Raw genomic sequence first — 20145 nt, 5'->3', positions numbered from 1 at the left:
AACCTGACTCGATTTTGGGTTAGATGGGTTGGGTTAAGGTTGGCCTCAAACCGATCCAACCCGGCCCGAGTGGCACCCCTAGAATCAGACTCCCAACATTCGATCATAAAAACATTGGAGGTTGAAAACCATGGAATATTAGTGACGCCGAATGGAGAGATGGGTTGAGAGAGGGAGAGGGAGACTAGAGAGGATGGGAGTGAAGGGAGCGTGAAGAGTCCCTTCAAAAACAGGAAAAAGAAAACGCAGTATGAAGTAAGAGAAAGCTATGGTGTAAGGCCTTATTGTTTACGGTGGAGGTACCACCTTGATATTAGATCCAACAGCAGCTTCTCAAAAAGTGAGCTTGCTATTGGATCAAACATCTCACCTCTACAGTATAGTCGTAAGGCCCTGCACCATATAAAAAGCTTCTCAAAAAGTGAGCTGCTGTTAGTACATTATTTTTCACTATTTTTCACTGGAGGCGCCAATTTATCATGAAAAAAGAATCATGGTAGCCAAACGTGGCCTTAGTTAGGAAAGATTTGTTGGGAAAATATGAGCTTCCCAACAAATGAGAGGGTGCAGGTAATACCAGCAGCTCCATTAGAAGGAAAAGTCGAAAAAGAAGAACAGAAATAAAAGCAGAAAAAACAACATTCAAAACCACATGACCCCACGCCCGAACGTCTTTACATTAATTCCTCTGTAGGTGATTATTATAAATAGAGAAGAGAACTGAACCCCTACCATACAAGCAAACAAAAGAGAATTGATAAAAATAATAGTAGTAATATGGAGGACAATGGCTATATATGGTGTGTACTAAAAAGTAATGGGGTGTAACATGAGAAGGATGTTAAATCTCATCAGCACCTCCAATAGTTGTTTTACACATAAACAGGCGAAAAATGGTAGGGTTTTGAAGGCATGGCCTTTTCTAATCCAAGCTCAAACCTCATCTTTCTCAGACAGTGTAGGCTTGTTGGATGGTGTCTATGTCTAGACCCTTCAGTCGCACCACTGACTCCACGTGCCCTTTCAGCGTGGTGAGTTCTCTAAGCCTGCAATCCAGTTAACAGAGATGAGAATGTCCCAGTGTGAAATACCATACAGTATAACCTTTGCTATAGATGAATCTTCAAATTGGGGGATCAAAGGTCAGATGGGCGGGGCCCACTTGATCTAACTGCAAGGTGAACATCCAAAATAGGCCCCCCAAATTACTGTGAACTTACCATTGCTATGGGTGAATTTTCAAAATGTGGCATCAAAGGTCACATGATGATGATAAGTGGTAGGGACCCACTTGATCCAACTGCCAGCTGAGCAAAAGTGGGTCCCAATTACTGTTTCCGTCCCCACCTTTATGTGACAATGGTAAGATTCATACATAGCATGATTAAGCGAGACTGTTTCACACATGATCAATTTCAGTTGAAAAATAACTTGATGGTTGTTTTGAGAAAATTCCAATGTGTGCTAAGAAATAGATAGATTAATAACATAGGTGAATGACCCAGTGTGAAGTAGACATAGAGTAATCTTTGCTATGGATGAATCTTCAAAAAGTGGGATCAAAGGTTGGTGATGAGAAGTGGGTGGGACCTACTTGATCCAACTGCCAGCTGCGCAACCAAGCGGGTCCCAATTACTGCTACCATCCCACCTTTATGTGACAATGATAGGATCCATGCATAGCTTGATTTAGTTACCGTGTTCCACACATGATCAATTTCAGTTGAAAAATAACTTGATTGTTGTTTGAGAACATTCTAATATTTGCAAAGAAACAGATAGATGCTCTTTTGTCAAGACTATTACTGTTGTAAAGAACAAGGCTTACCTCGCAATCTCCGCTCTTCGTTTGGCTTCTTCTGCCATCTGGTTAAGATCTGTAAAATTAGTCCTCTCATTGAACATTTTGGTGTCAGGAGGATGCAATCCATGCAGAGTTCTTTGAGCGTGTGCCCACTTAAGCTCCCTTGCTTCCTTTCCGAAATCCTTCTGCCTTGTGAATGCGATCTGAAAGATAGAAGAAATCCAGTACAATGAGCAAGAGGATCCCTAATGCCCTGTTCGTTTAGGATTGTGGCAACTGATTTACACCCCCAATCCAATCCAATTATTGGACCCAAAATTGGGTGTCAATCGGTTGTCATAATCTCCAACGAACAGGGCCTAACAGATTGGAAGCAACGTGGAACAAACGCATGCATACCCTCTGCTCTATAACAAGGTCCCACGCCCTCCCACTGATGGCATAGCGAATCACAAACTTGATAAAATCAAGTGGAAAGTAGAAAATGATATTATAAAGCCAAATGACGCCAGCCCAACCCCACCCAATCCCTTCAATTGAAGCAAAACTCCAGTTTGCGTACACTGCAATTAATGTAGCAATCTGCAAATTTTGTGCCGCAAAATATGAAAGTTAAGGCCGTTATCATAAGAGTGGAAACCTAGAAGTGCGAGTGTGCGAGGAAAAGGAGGACCCACCAGTTGAGCGATCACGAAAGCTATGACAAGTAAGAAACCAGGGCGCTCGACAAAGGAAAAACCCCTCGATCGTGTCACAAATATAAGTGCTTGGCTCACGGTGCTCACTTGCAGGTATATTGCAGAGGCAAGCTTTTTGAAGTCATCAGTGGGTTGAATATGCATTTGACCATGCTTCTTTTGGAGGCTGGAAACCTTGAATATCCGCTGCCAATTTCTCAAACAACAAAGGAAACAAGCGTTACTACCATTTCAAAAAAAAAAGAAAAAAGAAACAAGTGTTACTCTACCCAAGTAACAAGCTCGTAATAATGGATAAACTCACTAATATTCAATAATGCGTAGAACCTTCAAAAGCTTAACAGTCTACGAGTAAGGGTAAGTAATATGCCTTGGATGCGTTGGCCAAACAAGGTGTACTGTTGGAGTCAAGGAGTATCATTCACTGTACTGGGAGAGGGGGAGGGCTAGTTTTTTCTTTTTATTGTTGCCATTTACTTCGATGTTATGTATTTGGGCAGTTGACTGACTCGCTGCCCGGTGTGGGGACTTCTTGTCCCTGGCATGTTTTCTTTAAGATTAATAAAGTCAATTTTCAAAGAAAAAGCATTTAATTTTTTTCTGTTGTTTTTTCTAATTTTGGACGACTCAGACCCACCTTAATTCATAGCGCCCATGCCATATCCTTTTACTCTCGCATAAGATGTGAGACATCAGATTTTTTTTCTTTTTTTGAATTGAAGATGTGAGACATCAGATCCTTTTGCTTCTTTTTTTTAACATGGCAAAAAAACACCACCCAAACCCATAAATGGGGGCTATTCCCTTATTTACATGTAAATCTTAGGTAAATGCCATGTATATCTTAAGTAAATGGCATTTACTTAAACAACTTTACATGTAAATACTAAGGAAAGGAGAGAAGAGAACAAAGAAGTGACAAGGAGAGTAGAACAAAACAAAAACAACTAAATTGACAGATTTCGGACAAAATTGAGAATTTAGCCCATTTCGTCCAAAAAGGACGAAATGGACAGAAATCCATAACGAAAAGGAAGGTATAGCCATTTCATTCCGGATTTCGGTCCGGAACGAAAAATTTTGCCCACGAAATGGTATTTACAACTTAGATTAGAAGTGAATTAAGGTTTTGCTTATTTTATTTTTAAGGGATATATTGGTCGTATTGGGATATTATATTTTATATTTTGTAGTTTTTTTTTTTGAAGGGCTAATAGTTTATTTTAGTTAGGATTCCGCATCCATGTGTCACTATTCATACCACTATATTCACGCATATGTTAAAACTTTTAGTTCTTAGAGTCAGTAGAAATTTATTGCCTAAAATAGTTTCTTTGGTTTGGGATTGTGAGGTCACAATTTCTTTTGTTTTCTGGACATTGATGAACAAATATCATACCCATACCGAAAGGAACTTACACATCTAAAACTTTAAAAAATGTTTTGATATGCGTACTAAGAGTATCTCTTCCAAGCTCAATGATTCTAAACATGTCAAAAAAAAAGAGAACACAATGAGACGGCACTACTGACTGCTATATTCTTCTCACTTGTTTTTTCAATTAAAGTCTTCTTACCGGGAAGAAATTAGTTTCATAGGCTGCCCAGAAGAAAATGACTGTCATCATCGCCAAGTAACTTCCAAGAATGATGCCAGTTGCAAAGATCTCTGAAAGCTTCCAGCTATCTGGTAGAGGAGACGGTTTCACCCTATCCTTTGAAATCGTCATTATAGTACCTGATCATGATACACAAAAGTTACCCACTTGAAGAAGTCTCTCAAAGAAGTTGAGTAAAAAGAGCATCATGTCAAACCATAGCAACAATAAGCAGTATAAATCTACTAGATCAAAAGTTAAAAAAGAAAACCTAACACAGAAAGAAGAAACACTGTTGTTAGTTGTATCCTATCTTCCATGAGAGAAAAGAGAGGAAGAGGAGAAGAAATGGTGGAGAAGAGATGTGAGAGAGTTATGTTGCCTCTCTTCCACACGAAAATATATTTATATATGTGTGTGGGATACATGAAAAAGATAGAAATACCCCCATGCGTGGGTATGTAATACACGACCACTCTCAACAATTACAAATGCATCTTGGGAGGTAAGTACATACCATCATTCAGGATGGCAATGATAAGCACCATGAAGGGTGGAAAATCAAACTTCCATATAAGTGCCAGCAGCATGAAACCAAGCTGTTATAGTTAAATCAAAAGCGAAGCATAAGCAACTAAATTTAGTATCCGGTAAGCTTGCAGAGCAAAAACAAAAGACCATCTAATGTCTAAATTAAGCCGTATGATAAAAAACTAAACCCTATGCTCGTTGTACGGTTCAAATGACAAGTGCTTGTGCAGGGTTTTTTATGCAAAAATCCATGTTTTTGCTTGTAACCCACTATTCCTCTCCTTGATGAACTAGCAGCAAGTTGTGATGGACCCAACTGATTATTGGATACTTGGCCAGGCTAAAAAATAATATGTGAGGTTCAAGTCTGGCCATATCTATGTCACAAATATCTCCAATACTGAGAAAATATCGCGTTTTTATCTAGACATTTTGATAAAACGACAAAATCCCGAAATAATCCTGAGATTTTAAAAATATAGCGATATTCTCATTTTTATCATAAAATGTCGCGATTAAATCACGATATTTTTACGACAATTTATTTTAGATTTTTCTTAAATTTCATATATATATATATATATATATATATATATATATATATATATATAGAGGAAAGTGTCTCTAGTCTCTCCCCTAGATAAGCTTATCTACTCCTCCCTTTAAAAAAACACAGTGGGCCCACGCTGTTTGGATGATCCAAAGCATTCATTTGATAGGTCTTAACATAGATAGGGTGTGCCCAAAAAATCAGCACCAAAGGGTCATCCTAGAACTTCGTTTTGTGGGGCCTTGTGGTACCCAGAATGGACACATATAAACGTCCACGTTTATATGCGTCCATTTTGGACACGGTGTGCCCCACAAAACGAAGTTCTAGGATGACCCTTTGGTGCTGATTTTTTGGGTACACCCTATCTATGTTAGGACCTATCAAATGAATGCTTTGGATCATCCAAACAGCGTGGGCCCACTGTGTTTTTTTAAAGGGAGGAGTAGATAAGCTTATCTAGGGGAGAGACTAGAGACACTTTCCTCATATATATATATATATATATATATATATATATATATATATATATATATATATATATATATATATATATATATATATATATATATTAAAATAATTTTATTTTTATCGTTTTCCCGATATAAACCTGAAAAAAAATAAAAAAATATATCCCGAGATTTTCCCTTGCCGAGAAATTTTCGAGAATGATATTTATGACTTAGGGCCATATGAGGACATGTATATTATGAACCCTAAAATATGATTTCCAGATAACTTACCACAATACGGATGGTAATGGAGACTGCATAAATCTGCAAGATGTAGATTCGCACTATCAAAAACAGCTCATACACCACATATGAAACAGCTAAGAAATCCAAGTATTGTAAAAAAAAAACCATAGTAATCAGACTCAACTCAACTCAACTAAGAATTTGTCCCAAACATAGTAATCAGACTATTGCACAAAAATATAAGTAATCAAACTATTGACACAATGATATCAGGAAAAAAAAAGGAAATAAATTTTCATGGGAAAAACCAAGTTGCTCGACAATCAAGAGGCACACATACTGTATAATTCTTCATCCGCTGAAAAATTGCACGACTAGTCAGTACGGCACTAATGATGACACTCAGGCCAGGTTCTGTCAGGACAATGTCGGAAGCACTTCGGGCAGCATCTGTGGCATCCGCAACGGCTATCCCAATGTCAGCCTTCTTAAGAGCCGGTGCGTCATTAACTCCATCACCGGTCATTCCACATATATGTTTTCTTGCTTGTAAACGTTTTACAATCTCATATTTATGCTCTGAATAGACAGAGAAACAAGTGGCGATCAATGTAAGCAAGGTGAAAGAAAAAGTAAATGCAATCAACAATAGAAATGACAAAAATATCAATTTACATGAGGACAATACCAGGAAAAACACCAGCAAAGCCATCGGCTTTCTCTATCAATTCATCGACTGGCAAAGAGGCAATCGACTCATCCTTGGTCTGGCCTAACAATGCAGAAGAGGGGTACATGTTTGTGCCCATTCCCAAACGACGACCAGTTTCTTTTCCTATTGCCAGTTGATCACCTGAAGAAATAAGTCAAAAACATGTTTCAGTCAAGTTTGAATATGCAGATGTGAGAGAAATAATGACAGAACATATAAGGAAATGAGCCTCCATCACCTATGGATTGAGGTATCATAAAATACCGAGACATAATGAACTATACATCTCGGATCTTGTTGCAAAACTAGGGTTAGCAGATGACTTTTCTGGTAACTTTGGGAGTATAAAATAGGTTTTAACTCAATAAAACAGGATCATACATTCCCAGAACAAGATAAACAGCAACTAATAATCAAATGACAGCTAGGTTTTCATAAAAACTCAAAGCTTTAGAATTCCTTCATCGATAGAAATCAAATCAGCCAAGTGAGTTCTAAACAATAAGTTATCAGAAAAATCAGCTTACTAGTCAATAAAATCATATCTCTAATCAGGTCTGTCAATCAAATCAGATTTATTAAAAGGCTGCCTAACCATAGCCAATTTGATGTCCAACAAGGTAAGGGGATAATGGTGATGATATGAATGGGAGAGAGAGAGAGAGATATGCAGGAAGAAGGGGCTGATCAGCCTGGAGAGAGGAGAGGGATAAAAAAGAATACAGAGAGAAGAGGGGAAGTGAAAATAAAGAAATAGAGCCCACCTGTGATCATTTTAACGTTTACACCAAGGTTGAGTGCCAAATCAAATTGGGCAAGAGAATAGAAAACAGTATCATTGTATATACAACCATGTTGAACTAGTAGATTCTACCAGCAAAGTGCACAGAGAATTCCACTTATGTAGGTAGCTTTACCGTGTATACCAAACAAAAGCTGCCAAATGCAAAACGGTAAAAAACGATGATGCCATACGAAAAAATCCCACCTGTGATCATTTTAACGCTTACACCAAGGTTGAGTGCCCTCCTTATTGTTTCTGCACTATCATGCCGAGGAGGATCAAAGAGAGGCATGAGACCAACGAATTGCCATGGTCCTCCTGGACTCTCTTTCCTTCCCTCTGAAACCTCCTGCACAATATCAAAGGCACACTTAAAAAACATAACATACAAGATCCATTAGCAGCACCCCACTAGAAAATAGTGGCAAAGGATTTATAATCAAGAAAAGAGAGCAGCATAATAGCGCATGGTTTTAAATTTCAGCCAAAATACTGAAATTTCGGATTTCGGCCAGGACCGACACCGAAATTTTACGATTTACACCGAAATTTTAAAAATTTCCATGGAAACCAACATTTAAAACCGTGCTTAATAGTTTACCTGGTATGCTACAGCAAGTGATCTAAGCCCTCGCTCTGCAAACTTGTCAATCACAGAATGAACTCTGCGCTCTATATCCGACTTATTGTGTGCAAGATTAAGAATCTGGGAAACAAATACCAAAGAGAATATGCAAACAACAAGCCATAGAAAATCAAAGTCTTTACAATAAAACCACAAAGGTAAATAATAGCAATACCTGCTCCGGTGCACCTTTGCTGACGCGATGCATTTTACCTTCACTGTCAATATAAGTTAGAGCTGTTCGCTTATCGGTTGGGTTAAATGGAAGAAAGTGAACTTCTTGAATTCCAGCGCGTGCCTTTTGATAGTTTTGAAAAGAAAATAGTCAACAAAAGAATCAAAGGTACAGCTAGGCACATATAAGAGAGAATTCCTACGAACGCATTTTACCTCTTTTGGGTCAGCTAGCATCCCAACAATAGCGGTGTCAATAGCATCTTGGTTTTCAGTTCGGGAGGCTCTAGCAGCCATTAGAACGACAGCATCTCCATCTACCCCTTTTGCAAAAACCTAAATAGGACAATAGAATAAGCATCCCAATCTCACCCTCAATTGGAAAAAAGCATCTATAGTCATTCTCTGTCTTACCTCAATAAGGTTCTTGTCAACCGTGAGCTTGTTCAATGTTAGTGTTCCCGTTTTGTCACTGCAAAGCACGTCCATGCCAGCCATTTCTTCAATAGCAGTCATTCGTTTTGTGATAGCCCCCTGCATCAATTACCAAGCACTTAAAAGTTGACATGCCTTGAGCCACAACATATGTCACAAATATCTCTGATATTTTCAAAATATAGCAATTTTACCGTGACATTTGGATAAAATGACAAAATCCCGAAATAATCCCAAGAATTTAAAAAATATATATATAGCGATATTTTCATTTACAGCGATAATATCACGATAATACAACGATATTTATATGATATTTTATATTTTTTCTTCATTTATATATTTAAAAAATATATTTTGTCATTTTTCCCCGATATAAACCCCAAAAATAAAAATCAAATTAATATATCCCGAGATTTTCCATTGCTGAGAAATTCCCGAGAAAGATATTTGTGGCATAGGCCACAACTGATAAATACTGTTCTGTGAAAAGCCATTCTGGCTAACCTGCTGAGATAGGCGATGAGAACCGATTGCCATAGTCACCGAAAGAACTGTTGGCATGGCAATGGGAATTCCTCCAATGAGAAGCACCAAAAGATTGTCGATACCAGGGCGGTATTTTCGGTGTTGGATTGGATACATGACAATGACCTCTACTATCATCCCCACAGCGATTGAACATATGCAGAAATTCCCAATTGCAGTCAACACCTATGAAATGAAATACAAATTAAACTTTAATAAAGGTATGAGCAAAGAAAGTGATTCGCCTCGAACGGAGAGATTGTAAGCTTACCTTTTGGAAGTGGCCAACTTGGTTTGTGGAGTCAACAAGATGAGCGGCCTTTCCAAAAAAGGTATGGACACCAGTGGCAATGACTACTGCTTCAATCTCTCCTTGCTTACATGTCGAACCAGAATAAACACCGTCTCCGGGGCCTTTCGTCACTGGAAGGGACTCTCCAGTAAGGGCAGACTAAAAAACACACAGATAGAATGAAATGTAAGGTGACTTAACTCAATTTGGCATTAATATAGCAGTAGAAGATGATAATGGAAGCAATTAACTTACCTGATCGATCTTTAAAGGATCTCCTTCAAGGAGACGTGCATCAGCAGCGACTATATCCCCGAGCTTGATACTGATTATGTCCCCAGGGACAAGAACGGCAGCATCTTCCTCGTTCCACCTTCCGTCCCTTAGTACCTATGTTTCGTGTTAAAAGAATAAAGCCAGTTTAGTCTCCCTGATATATAGCAAATCCAGCTGCCAGATACGAACAAATCTTAATCTAGGGCAAATATCCACTTTAGTAGACGCAATTCACGTACAGGGAGGGAGTGAAACAAATGCGAAGAGTTCGTTAAAATTTTTCATAAACATATAATTTAGTCTTTGCAAGCCTACTAATTGATTAGAAAAGAAGAAAATAGAAATCTTTTCAAGATTAGAAATGTGTAGATTGATCATGGAAGGATGCTCCTTCAACATCATCAGGTGGATGGATAGGAGCTGCTCTCGTCCATAGAGGTTCGCGAATATGATTGCGGAGATTCAGAACCGGGTTGACGAATACCCAGTCCGATTTCAGGACATCAGGAGGTGGGCCAATAGTGATGTTAAGAGCGGAAGTTGATAGGCCTCGATTGGTGATTTTTTACTATCTTCTCCTTTGGGTTTATCTTATTGTTGGTGTAGTTTGCGGTGTGGTTTGCCCAGTCTTTCCTTTGTATTGACCATCTCGATCGTGGTATTTTCTCTTCTTTCTTCATTAATAAAATTCTTTATCATTCAAAAAAAAAAAAAAACTTTTCAAATCCTACTCTTGAGCAACTACATGAACTCCAATTATGTCACAATTCACTGTCAAAGTCGGGACACATAATCCAAAAAAACCCAAATTGCCCATTTGGTAAGATCAAACAAACAACAAAAATAGAAAATTGGAGCAAGAAACAGAGAGAAGGGCATCTAATACCTTAGCTTTGGGTGCAAGACGGGCCATGAGAGCGGCAGCCGCATTCCCAGCATTATTTTCTTCAATGAAACTGATTGTCGAGTTTATCACAAGCAGTGTTATGATCCCAACAAAATCCTGCCAATCTGGAGGTTTTCCCTACAGAAACAAAAACACAAAGATAAAGGAAAAAAGATCATAGTCGCCGCAAAACCCTAAGGCCCTGTCTGGATTGGAAGATAAGCATTTCTCATACAATTTTTTTCTTTCCACGATTTAGAAGGAAATGATGTGATTATGGTTAATTTAGAGTGATATCATCATAAATTGAAGGTCCCTATAAATGAAAATTGAATAAGGTTCTTTCCAATTATCTTTTTCTGTGTAAAAAAAAGCAGGACATTTTTTAAAAAAAATCTTCCTCTCCAAACTTTTACACAAAATTCTTGCAATCCAAACAGTGCCTAAACAAAAAAGAAATACAAGAAGGGAAAAAAAAATCTACTCACGCCTCCATTGGCAAGCGCGATAGCCATAATTGCAGCAGCTTCCATGACCCATGACAAAGGGTTCCACATAAACCCTAAGAATTTCAAGAACTTGCTTTCCTGAAATATTCAAACAAACAAAAAAAACAGCAAAATGAAACCCAAAACATGAAAATAAGCAAAAATCAGAGTAACAACAAAAACAGAACAAAAAAACCCAGAAATTAAAAAAAGAACCTTCTTCTCCTCTAGTTTGTTGTAGCCAAAGATACCCAATCTCTCCTGAGCAGCCTCTGAAGTTAAACCCTCTTTGCTGCATCTCAAATTCTCAAAAACCTCTTCTATTGGTATATTTTCCTACACCCACAAAAGCACAAAAAAGAAATACATAAAACCCATCATCAAAAACCCACCAAGAAACCAAAATCGAAAGAAAATAAAACCCACAAAAAAAAAAAGAGTCTAGATCTAGTACCAAATCCACAGCTTCCTTCAAAACAGCCTCCAAAACTTCAGCTTTATCCCCCATCTTCTCTTTTTCTCCTAAAACCCACTTCTAATTACACAACCATCACAAGAACAAACCCAAAACCAAACCAAAAAAAAAAAAAACTGAGAGAGAGGGGGAGAGAAAATGAGGGTTTCAAGGAAGAAAAAGAGGGAGATGAGTAACAGCAGTGGGGGCCACCTTTATCCCACCACTCTCCCCTTGCCCACGGATCAACCGCTCTTTTTTACTCTTACCGCCATTATCACTTTTCATTCTTATAGGGGATTTACTAGACAATTTCGCGGAAAGATATTTCGCGGATCACTTTTGCAGGAGAGAACAGAAACGTGAGAGAACATTCCTCCATATAATATAGCTCCAAAATCAGGAATAAATTCTCCCACTCACCTCTTTTAGTCACTTCCACCCATCTCTTTGTTCCAACTTTTCACCCACTTCCTAAGCTTAAAACAGATAAGACGAGATTATGGACTTTTGGTGTAATGCAATTTCAAAAAAATGGACTTACGGTGTAAGCCCATATTTTTCAAAAAGTACGGACAACGGGATGATCCAAACCGTCCATGAATCCATAAGATGGAAGACAAGTACACAACGTAAATAGGCGGTTCCCTAAAATCATTTCCATAGGATAATATCCTACCCTTCCGATCTATAGAGGTTTCCATAATATGCAACCCTAATGTGAGTTTTTCTATTTTTACTTGCTCCCCCGCCGTGATCGAATGAGAAGGAGGTAGGGGTGCAGAGACAGCCAGGAGGTTTGCCTAGAAGCAGCCACCCTTGAAAGAGTGCGTAATAGCTCACTGATCGAGCGCTCTTGCGCCGAAGATGAATGGGGCCCCACCCTGTCTCCACTGGATCTGTTCCCGGGAGTACCCTCAAAAAGGAACCTTTCCTCTCCTCATCCATATTTCGGGTATCAATAAGCCTAGAATTGATTCTTCCTGGGTCGATGCCCGAGCGGTTAATGGGGACGGACTGTAAATTCGTTGGCGATATGTCTACGCTGGTTCAAATCCAGCTCGGCCCAATAATTCGCCAGGTCCTGCTAGGATTATACTATGGAAATGAATTTTGGGGACCAGCCTATTTACGTTGTGTTCCATATTATGGACCATTTGGATCATCCTATGACATGATCCGTATAGTAGTTGTTGAAAAATAAGGGACTGAAGGGCTTTCACCGTATAAAAACTCGAGATTAGACAAAGTCACTCCGAGGATTATTCAAAAATATCAATAAGTCTTTATAGTCCAGTATTTTTCAAAGACTACTATACATAGAGTGGTTCCCATAATATGTAGTTCGATCGTGAACAACTTATTTACGTTGTGGCCCACCAAATGGACAGTTTGGATCATCCTACGGTGTAAGCCCTAGATTACTTTTTGAGAAACATTGGACCGTATAAAAGGTAAGTAACATGAGTATGAAATTAAGAGAATTGATCTTATAGAACATGATGAGGTGAACCACATGATAGTGGGCCCCATCCTTGAACTTAAAATAGCAAGATAAAAGACTAGGAATCAACAATTCAGCATTACTTTGCCAAACCCAAACTTGAGTTTGGATTGCGGAAATCAGACGTTGAAAAATGGCATCCATTCCGATTCATTCTGAAATTGGTGTTTGATTCATAAAAAGAAACGGAATGAGTGGGACAAAATCCACCCCAGGTTAGAATTAAGAGGAAAAGATGGAAGAAGGTGATTTTTTTTTTGTTCCTCTAGGATTGAAATAAAAATTTCATTTAATTTTTTTTTGGGGAAATCAAAATAGCATTCCAATTCCAATTTCAGTTAATCCAAATGCAAATCCTGATGAATTCTGGTGTTATGGACCAGAATTGGCAAGACTGATGGTTGCTTTTTGGATGAATGGATGAGATGACAATCCAAGTGGGCCCAATAATAACTTCTAGGAAGGACTGTAAATTTGTAATACCCCCATTTATTTTTCAGAGAGATTCTAAGTGGGGCCCACTTCAAAAGATGAGATCACAATTCACAACCCGAGTGTGCTAGTATGTCCGCTACTTTTCAGAATGAACGGTTTAGATCATCTTTTCAAGTGGGCCCTTTTCAATTGTCCCGTCCAGAAGAAAGTACATGTTCCATGCAAAAGAAACTCTTGGGTTGGGTGGAAATGACCAAAAAAACAAAGGTGTAGTTGGAGTACCATTTCCGTGCTGAAATTTACAAGACAGAAATATCATGACCATTTTTTTAACTGTATTTTTGGTTAAAAATGAGTAGGGAGGAGACGGGTGTGAAGGAAAATGAATCACCCACCATTCAAACACCACCTCACGCACGTTGAAAAATAGAAAAAATTGAGAGAGAGAGAGAGAGAGAGAGAGCGACTCGTGGCGAGTTCGTCTCGTCCGATTCATCTGCCTTTCAAACTTGTTGACCATTTCATTTAGTTTAAGTACGTGAAGACGGGGTGTTCGTTTTATATTGAACAATGATATGGTGACCAAGTAGGAAGTGTAACCGGACAAATAGCTTATTCCCACGTTAGCAATATTGTTCCTTGATTTTTTACTTTTTAATTTTTATCCTTTGAAATGGCAAAACTACCCTCCATGGCCGGTGGGTTTGAATTTTCAAACCGGGAATCAGGTGCTGAAATCCGCATTCTATTCTGATTCTAATGTTTTTGTTCGTAATTAGAGCAGCCTAATTGAGGCCGGGGCAGAATTAAGCAATTAGAAAAGTCTGATTGTTTAGGGCCTGTTCGTTCAAGATTATGACAACCGATGGTGAGTGCCAAACCTATCATGACTCAAAATTACATTTAAATTGGAGTCCAATAATCGGTTTGGCACTCTTAATCGATTTTCATAGTCTTAAAAGACCAGGGCCTTAGATTTTTTTTATTTTTGATGGGTAAGTTGGGGTTAGGCAGAGTCTTATGGCATAGCCGGAAGCGCAAAGAACGAGTTAGGGGTTGATCGCCATCGAAGCGGCAACTTTCCAATGCCTACTTCACCCTATCAGTATATTAAATAAAGAAAGACGATACAATAGTAGGAACAAGACCACTGCCCAATCCTTAGAACAATGTCTAAGGTAAAGGCATAACGACTAGGGTCACGATACCCTTGAAGGCAACTCAAAAGAAATACATGAGTGCAACTGATGAGGCTTGGTACACACATAATCCCTAGAGCAAACCTTTTGGCGGTTCTGTTTTTCATTAAGGCCTTAGATTTTAGGTAGCTATTATTGATTTAGATAGATTTCATTTAAAAAAAAAAAAAAAAAAAAAAAATGGCATAGATCGACTAGGCAGGGAATTAATAACCATTGAGATTAGCCGAATATGACAATTTTCAGGTCCTGTGGAGGAACATGCATGTGAAGTCAGGAGCCTTAATCTTGTAGAACCAAGGTTTTAAATTTCGGTTTCGGTACCGATTTCGGACCCCACCGAAATCCGAAATTTCTGGCCGAAATCTCATAATAATTAAAAAAGATTATTTAATTAATTTCAAAATTTCTTCTTCTTTTTTTAAATACATTTTCTCGAAAATTCGGCCGAAATTCTCTAAATTCCGAAATTTGGGATTTCGCAAAATTCCAGATTTTGGCAAATTTCAGTATCGGTCTCCACCGAAATCCAAAATTTCAAACCATGTGTAGAACATCATGAGATAGAGACCCACGTGGTCTTAGTCATATCCCGATCGAGCGTCACATGCTTAAGATAAAGGACTAAAAAAAATCAACAATTTTGGTTGTGCTCTTCAATGCTTCTTATCTCCGAAGTCATGCATAACGACCCTCGTAAGGTCATGTTTAGCAACCATGAAAATTTATTACTAGGAATATTAGCACGGCCAGTTGCTAGTGAAGGGGAGAGAGAGAGGGATGGGAGTAAGGGGAGCCTAAAAGGTCCCCGAGAAACGGAAAATAGGGAAAACATAAACCCAATTTGTGTATTTTGATTACTCTTTTTACAATACAAGGGTGTGGCCTGGGAAAGAAAAAGGGGCCAATATATAATTTCCTAAAAAAATCCTCACAATGATCCGGATAGCATTTTTCCTAACCCTAGCCCTAACCCTAGCCTTCCTGTAGTAACTCCTTTCTTTGAAAAATGTACATAGAGACAAATCTCATGGGCCATGACAATCTTCAAAAATAAGTACAGCTATAAACAAACCGAATTCGGAACTTGTCTGTGGCACATTCCATTTAAATCCTACTTCGCAAGATCCTTATATCTTCTTTTCAGATTGTGACAACCTATAATGAGCTTCCGACTCAAAATTAAACTCAATTTTGTGTCCAATAATTGGTTTGGGGTCACAATTGGTTTTCATAATTTAAAAGAAACAGGTCTTTAGTAAATTAAAGTTTTGATTAATGGATTATCTCTTAAAAAATTTGATACAGATATTCATGTTACAAACTCACAATAAGAATTTTTTTTTTTTTTTAATGACGTAGGATGTCCCCACCCCCTTCGGGAGTAGGACTAGTCCTACGGATACATGCAACGACCCACTCACCACGTGTATCAGGTAAGTCGGGGGCGGGTTCGAACACTCATCAACAGGGAGCAAACCCATGACTTAATGCCGAAGAGCCAACGGTCGGGGGCGGGTTCGAACACTCATCAACAGGGAGCAAACCCATGACTTAATGCCGAAGAGCCAACGCCTCGGTGGGTAATAAGAAAATAATTTTGCTCTATGGTTTCAGATTTTATAATAAAATTAATATTTTTTCAAAAACAAGAGAAAGATACTTATAAAATCAGAAGAGACCGTGGAGTGAGCTTCAAAACAGTGAAACACCCCCCATGTTTAGCCAATAAGTAGACAAATATGAAAAATATTTTCCTTCTTTTACAAAATATATTCGGATTTGGGACACTCCAACGGACTTTTTCCGACAATGTTTGGGTCACATTAGTATCTATGTCACACATTGGACACTCTAACAGGCCCACATCTTTGATATATGTCCCACCCATTTAGATTCAGATCCTTCTGAGTTCTGACCCATCCAACCGTTCATTCCCGTTGATAGATCGACCTAAAAATAGGAGTACATTAGGTTGGACTTGTAAGGAGTGTGCCTGCCACACATTTCCATCATGGTTCCCATTCCCATTCCCATTCCCATTTTCTTCCCTTTTATTTTAATAAAAGTCCAAAATTGATTTAGATATTGAATAATTAATCAATAAAATAGAAAAAGCAGGGACAAATAGAATCTCAAAAGACTCCACTACACCTAAATTTTCATGCCCTCTTTCCCTTTCCCTTTCCCTTTCATGGGTTATGATATTTAATAAACATGTTTAATTAGAAGGGACGCCACTTGGCGCTAATCCAAATAGCTAATACGGTACAAATATTCTCCTAATAAAAAACTCATGATATGTTGTCCTTCTTTCTTCATTCAATATTATATATGAAATCCTCACTCTTGATTTGATAATCGCACTCCTATTTTTATTTTAAACTTTCCTAACAAAGTTTTTAAAACTTGTTATGATTTCCCCTCAAAGCTATCAGCAGCCAGTCAAAAAGTTGTTTAATAAAGTAAGTCTCATTATCAAAATAAGGGAGTGCGCAGATATCTGCTATTAATATGTAATTATTCTTGGAGAAAAGTGTTTATAAGCACGTGCTTAGATAAACTTATCTAAGCACATGCTCAAAAACACATGTGACCCATATTTTTTTGGGGATCCAAAGCATTCACTTGGAAGGCCCTTCCATGGATAGGGTGTGTACCAAAAATTCAGCCCTATCGGATCATCCTAACCCAATCAAAGTTGGAGTGGAAAATGGACAGACACTGTGTGTCAATATTTCTGCCTATTTTTCCCTCCACAAATGGCAGGACTAGGATGATCCCATAGCGGATCCCCAAAAAAATGTGGGTCACATGTGCTTAGATAAGCTTATCTAAGCACGTGTTTAGAAAAACTTTCCTCTTATTCTTGAAAGTTGAAACTACACGGAAAGGGTATGTTTGAAATGCACTACTACTCTTATTGGGGTTGTTTTCCATGGGGATAGCAATCCGGGAAATGATATTCGCACCCCTTCAGCCATTTTTGAGGAAAAGAAAGAGCGAAAGAGGGTATGTTTGGCAACCATGAAAATATGTTCCATTGAATATTAGTAGGACCAATTGTGAGATATGGGTGGAGAGGGAGAGACTTGAGAGGGTGGAGGATAAACAGTGGGGAAAAAAAAAACAATGTGAAGAAGTGCATTTTTTTCACTGTTTTTTACAGATTCCTCATGCTCCCACCACTAGCCTGGTAGCGCCCTCTCAACTCTCTCATCCTCTTTCCTTCTCAGCTCCTCATTCACAATTGGGCCAACAAACATATATTCAATGGGATAATTTTTCTTGGTTGCCTAATTATTGGAAAAGAGAAACAAGAGAGGGTGGAAATATCATTTCCTCACAGTATAAACTCTTTTAGTATAGACTCCCGAGGACTACTAAACTGGCCTCTTCCATATCTCTGTATTTGATTCTTGATAGGAAGTGGACAAAGAGCCCTTTATTTTCCCTCTTGCGTGAGTTGCAAAGGTATTGAGAAAAGAAAATAATAAGATATTATTATATGATACGGTACATGCGGTTGCTGTCATGTGAAGCTGTGCCTTTGGCTCTATTCAACACAACTTGATCAATGGAAATACGCCAATAGATAAGAAACATTCCAATAAAAGAATTATGGCCACTCTAGGCAATATGTCAAGTTTTTAAACAAATTTAATAAAACGCAGTTGGACCTCATGGTTGGATGATCCAAACCGTTCATTAACTCGGCCCCAACTTAAATATGATGTGCCCAGAAAATCATCCCCTTAGAATGATCCTAGCCCTCCGATCTGTTTAGGGATCATGGATGGCACGTTACAGAAATTCTTCATATTTGGAGAGTTAAGATCATCTTATGGCAAGTGTGTGAAGACACTATATAATATCTCGTAATATGTCACATAAAGAAAAGAGCACGTTTTTAGCACTTATCTCTACTTAAAATGTGTCTGATGATCCGAACCGTGGACATGGTATGGATTGGTAGTGCCCAAAAGATTACACCTATTAGATGATCCTAATCATTGATCGACGGAGGACTAAGAGTGGGCCCACCAAATGGACGATGAGGATCATCGAAGTCCATCGTCCAGATGTAAAATGGAGATGATGGAGGGGGGATGAGCCGCCTGGTGTCGAGCTAGTGACTTTTTTAATGAATGATTAAGAGATAGTGACATTTGGCTTAATTAAGTCACTAATACCTTATATCTTAAGTAGTAATCAAAATGCTGTTGGCTTCTCTTTTTTTTTTTTTAAGGGGTTTCAATCAAACCCTTTGGAGATTCTCAAAACCAAAGGCATTCTTTAGAAAGCAAAGATGCCTTGGTTGATTGGCAAATGGTGGGGAGTAAAGGTGTTGGTGTGTCAAAATCAAAGTGAAATTACGCCCTCAACACTTTCTACAAAGACGGGGAAAAGGGGCAGTGAAGCAAATGCTTCTCTTGTAGTGATGTGGCTCCATGGTCCTTCATCATTTTCTGCATTTTACGTATGTTGTTTGGCTTTCCTCTTTGGCGTGGCACATTTTGGAAAGTAACTCTTAGCAACAGGCTTAGAAGGATCTATGAGTAGAGCTCCTCCTCTTCTTCTATTTGGATATTCTTGTATACATACGAGGATGTTTTTCTTTCAACTTTCTAATCCCAAATGAAGCTTTTCTTAAGCGAGTCGTTAAACGCTTGTGGATTTTTTACACCTCATGCACGGCCATTGTAAGGCCCATCATCTTACAACACACACTTTGATAAGTTGAGGCCCCCATTGGGTTCGGCCTGTAGCTCAATGGTTGAGGCTTTGTATCTAAACCTAGAGGTTGCAGGTTCAATCCCAGCTTACCTTACAAAAAAAAAAAAGAGTGGGCTCATCATTTTACACCTCATGTTTTGATATATGGTAGGACCCATCATCTCTACCCAAACCCGCATGCATATCGTGGGGCTTACCATTTTACACCCATGAGTGGGCACATCACAAATCCATTCATAGCGTGGGGCTCACCATTTTACACCATGTTTTTGTAGGGGTGTCAACGGATCCACTTCGGATCGGATCCACCAATGTCCCAGTCACGATCGGTCGGATCGGATTCAGAGTGTTCTTCGGATCCTACATCCCATGTCTCAGTCACGATCCGTTTCAAATTGGAGTGTCCTAGTAGATCCTACTTACGTTGTACATAGTTAAAATTCTCAAAAGAGGGCAACGGCTGCAATGGGGACAACGCGTTGGATTAGAAACTTAAAGTCGACGGTTAGAAAAGGTACAAAAGAAGCTGACGCTCAAGACTTGAGACGGATGAATGACAAAATATTGAAAATAGAAATCGCTTGAAAAATAGATATGGCTTAGTTTTACTAAAATACCCTTGGAATAATACTTAATGATATAAAAATTGAAGGGTAGCTTTGTAAAATAATATAATTATATCGGATTTCGGATTGTCCCACGAGCTTTTATTAGTTGTCTGGATCCGATCGGTAATT

The 20145-nt window shown here is 38.6% G+C and overlaps 1 protein-coding gene across 1 annotated transcript; it reads right to left on the bottom strand.

Annotated features, from left to right (window-relative positions):
* Positions 1-734: 734 nt before the first annotated feature.
* Positions 735-11762, bottom strand: LOC143845633 (plasma membrane ATPase 1-like). Its single transcript, XM_077354017.1, has 21 exons — positions 11534-11762; positions 11296-11415; positions 11080-11178; positions 10592-10729; positions 9685-9819; positions 9409-9588; positions 9117-9323; positions 8589-8708; positions 8391-8510; positions 8176-8298; positions 7977-8081; positions 7580-7724; positions 6568-6732; positions 6220-6458; positions 5925-5957; positions 4618-4699; positions 4080-4240; positions 2482-2688; positions 2204-2386; positions 1829-2007; positions 735-1046 (listed from the first exon to the last, which is right to left on the bottom strand). Exons 1-21 carry the CDS (start codon positions 11585-11587, stop codon positions 950-952), a joined length of 2892 nt encoding a protein of 963 aa, XP_077210132.1. The 5' UTR covers positions 11588-11762; the 3' UTR covers positions 735-949.
* Between the last annotated feature and the right edge of the window lie 8383 nt (positions 11763-20145).

The sequence above is a fragment of the Tasmannia lanceolata genome, unplaced genomic scaffold (genome assembly GCF_043159265.1).
Source record: "Tasmannia lanceolata isolate RefF3 unplaced genomic scaffold, GAP_Taslan_0.1 ptg000015l, whole genome shotgun sequence".
Taxonomy (NCBI): Eukaryota; Viridiplantae; Streptophyta; class Magnoliopsida; order Canellales; family Winteraceae; genus Tasmannia; species Tasmannia lanceolata.
The sequence above is the reverse complement of the archived record's forward strand: the minus strand, read 5'-3'. Positions and strand labels throughout refer to the sequence as shown.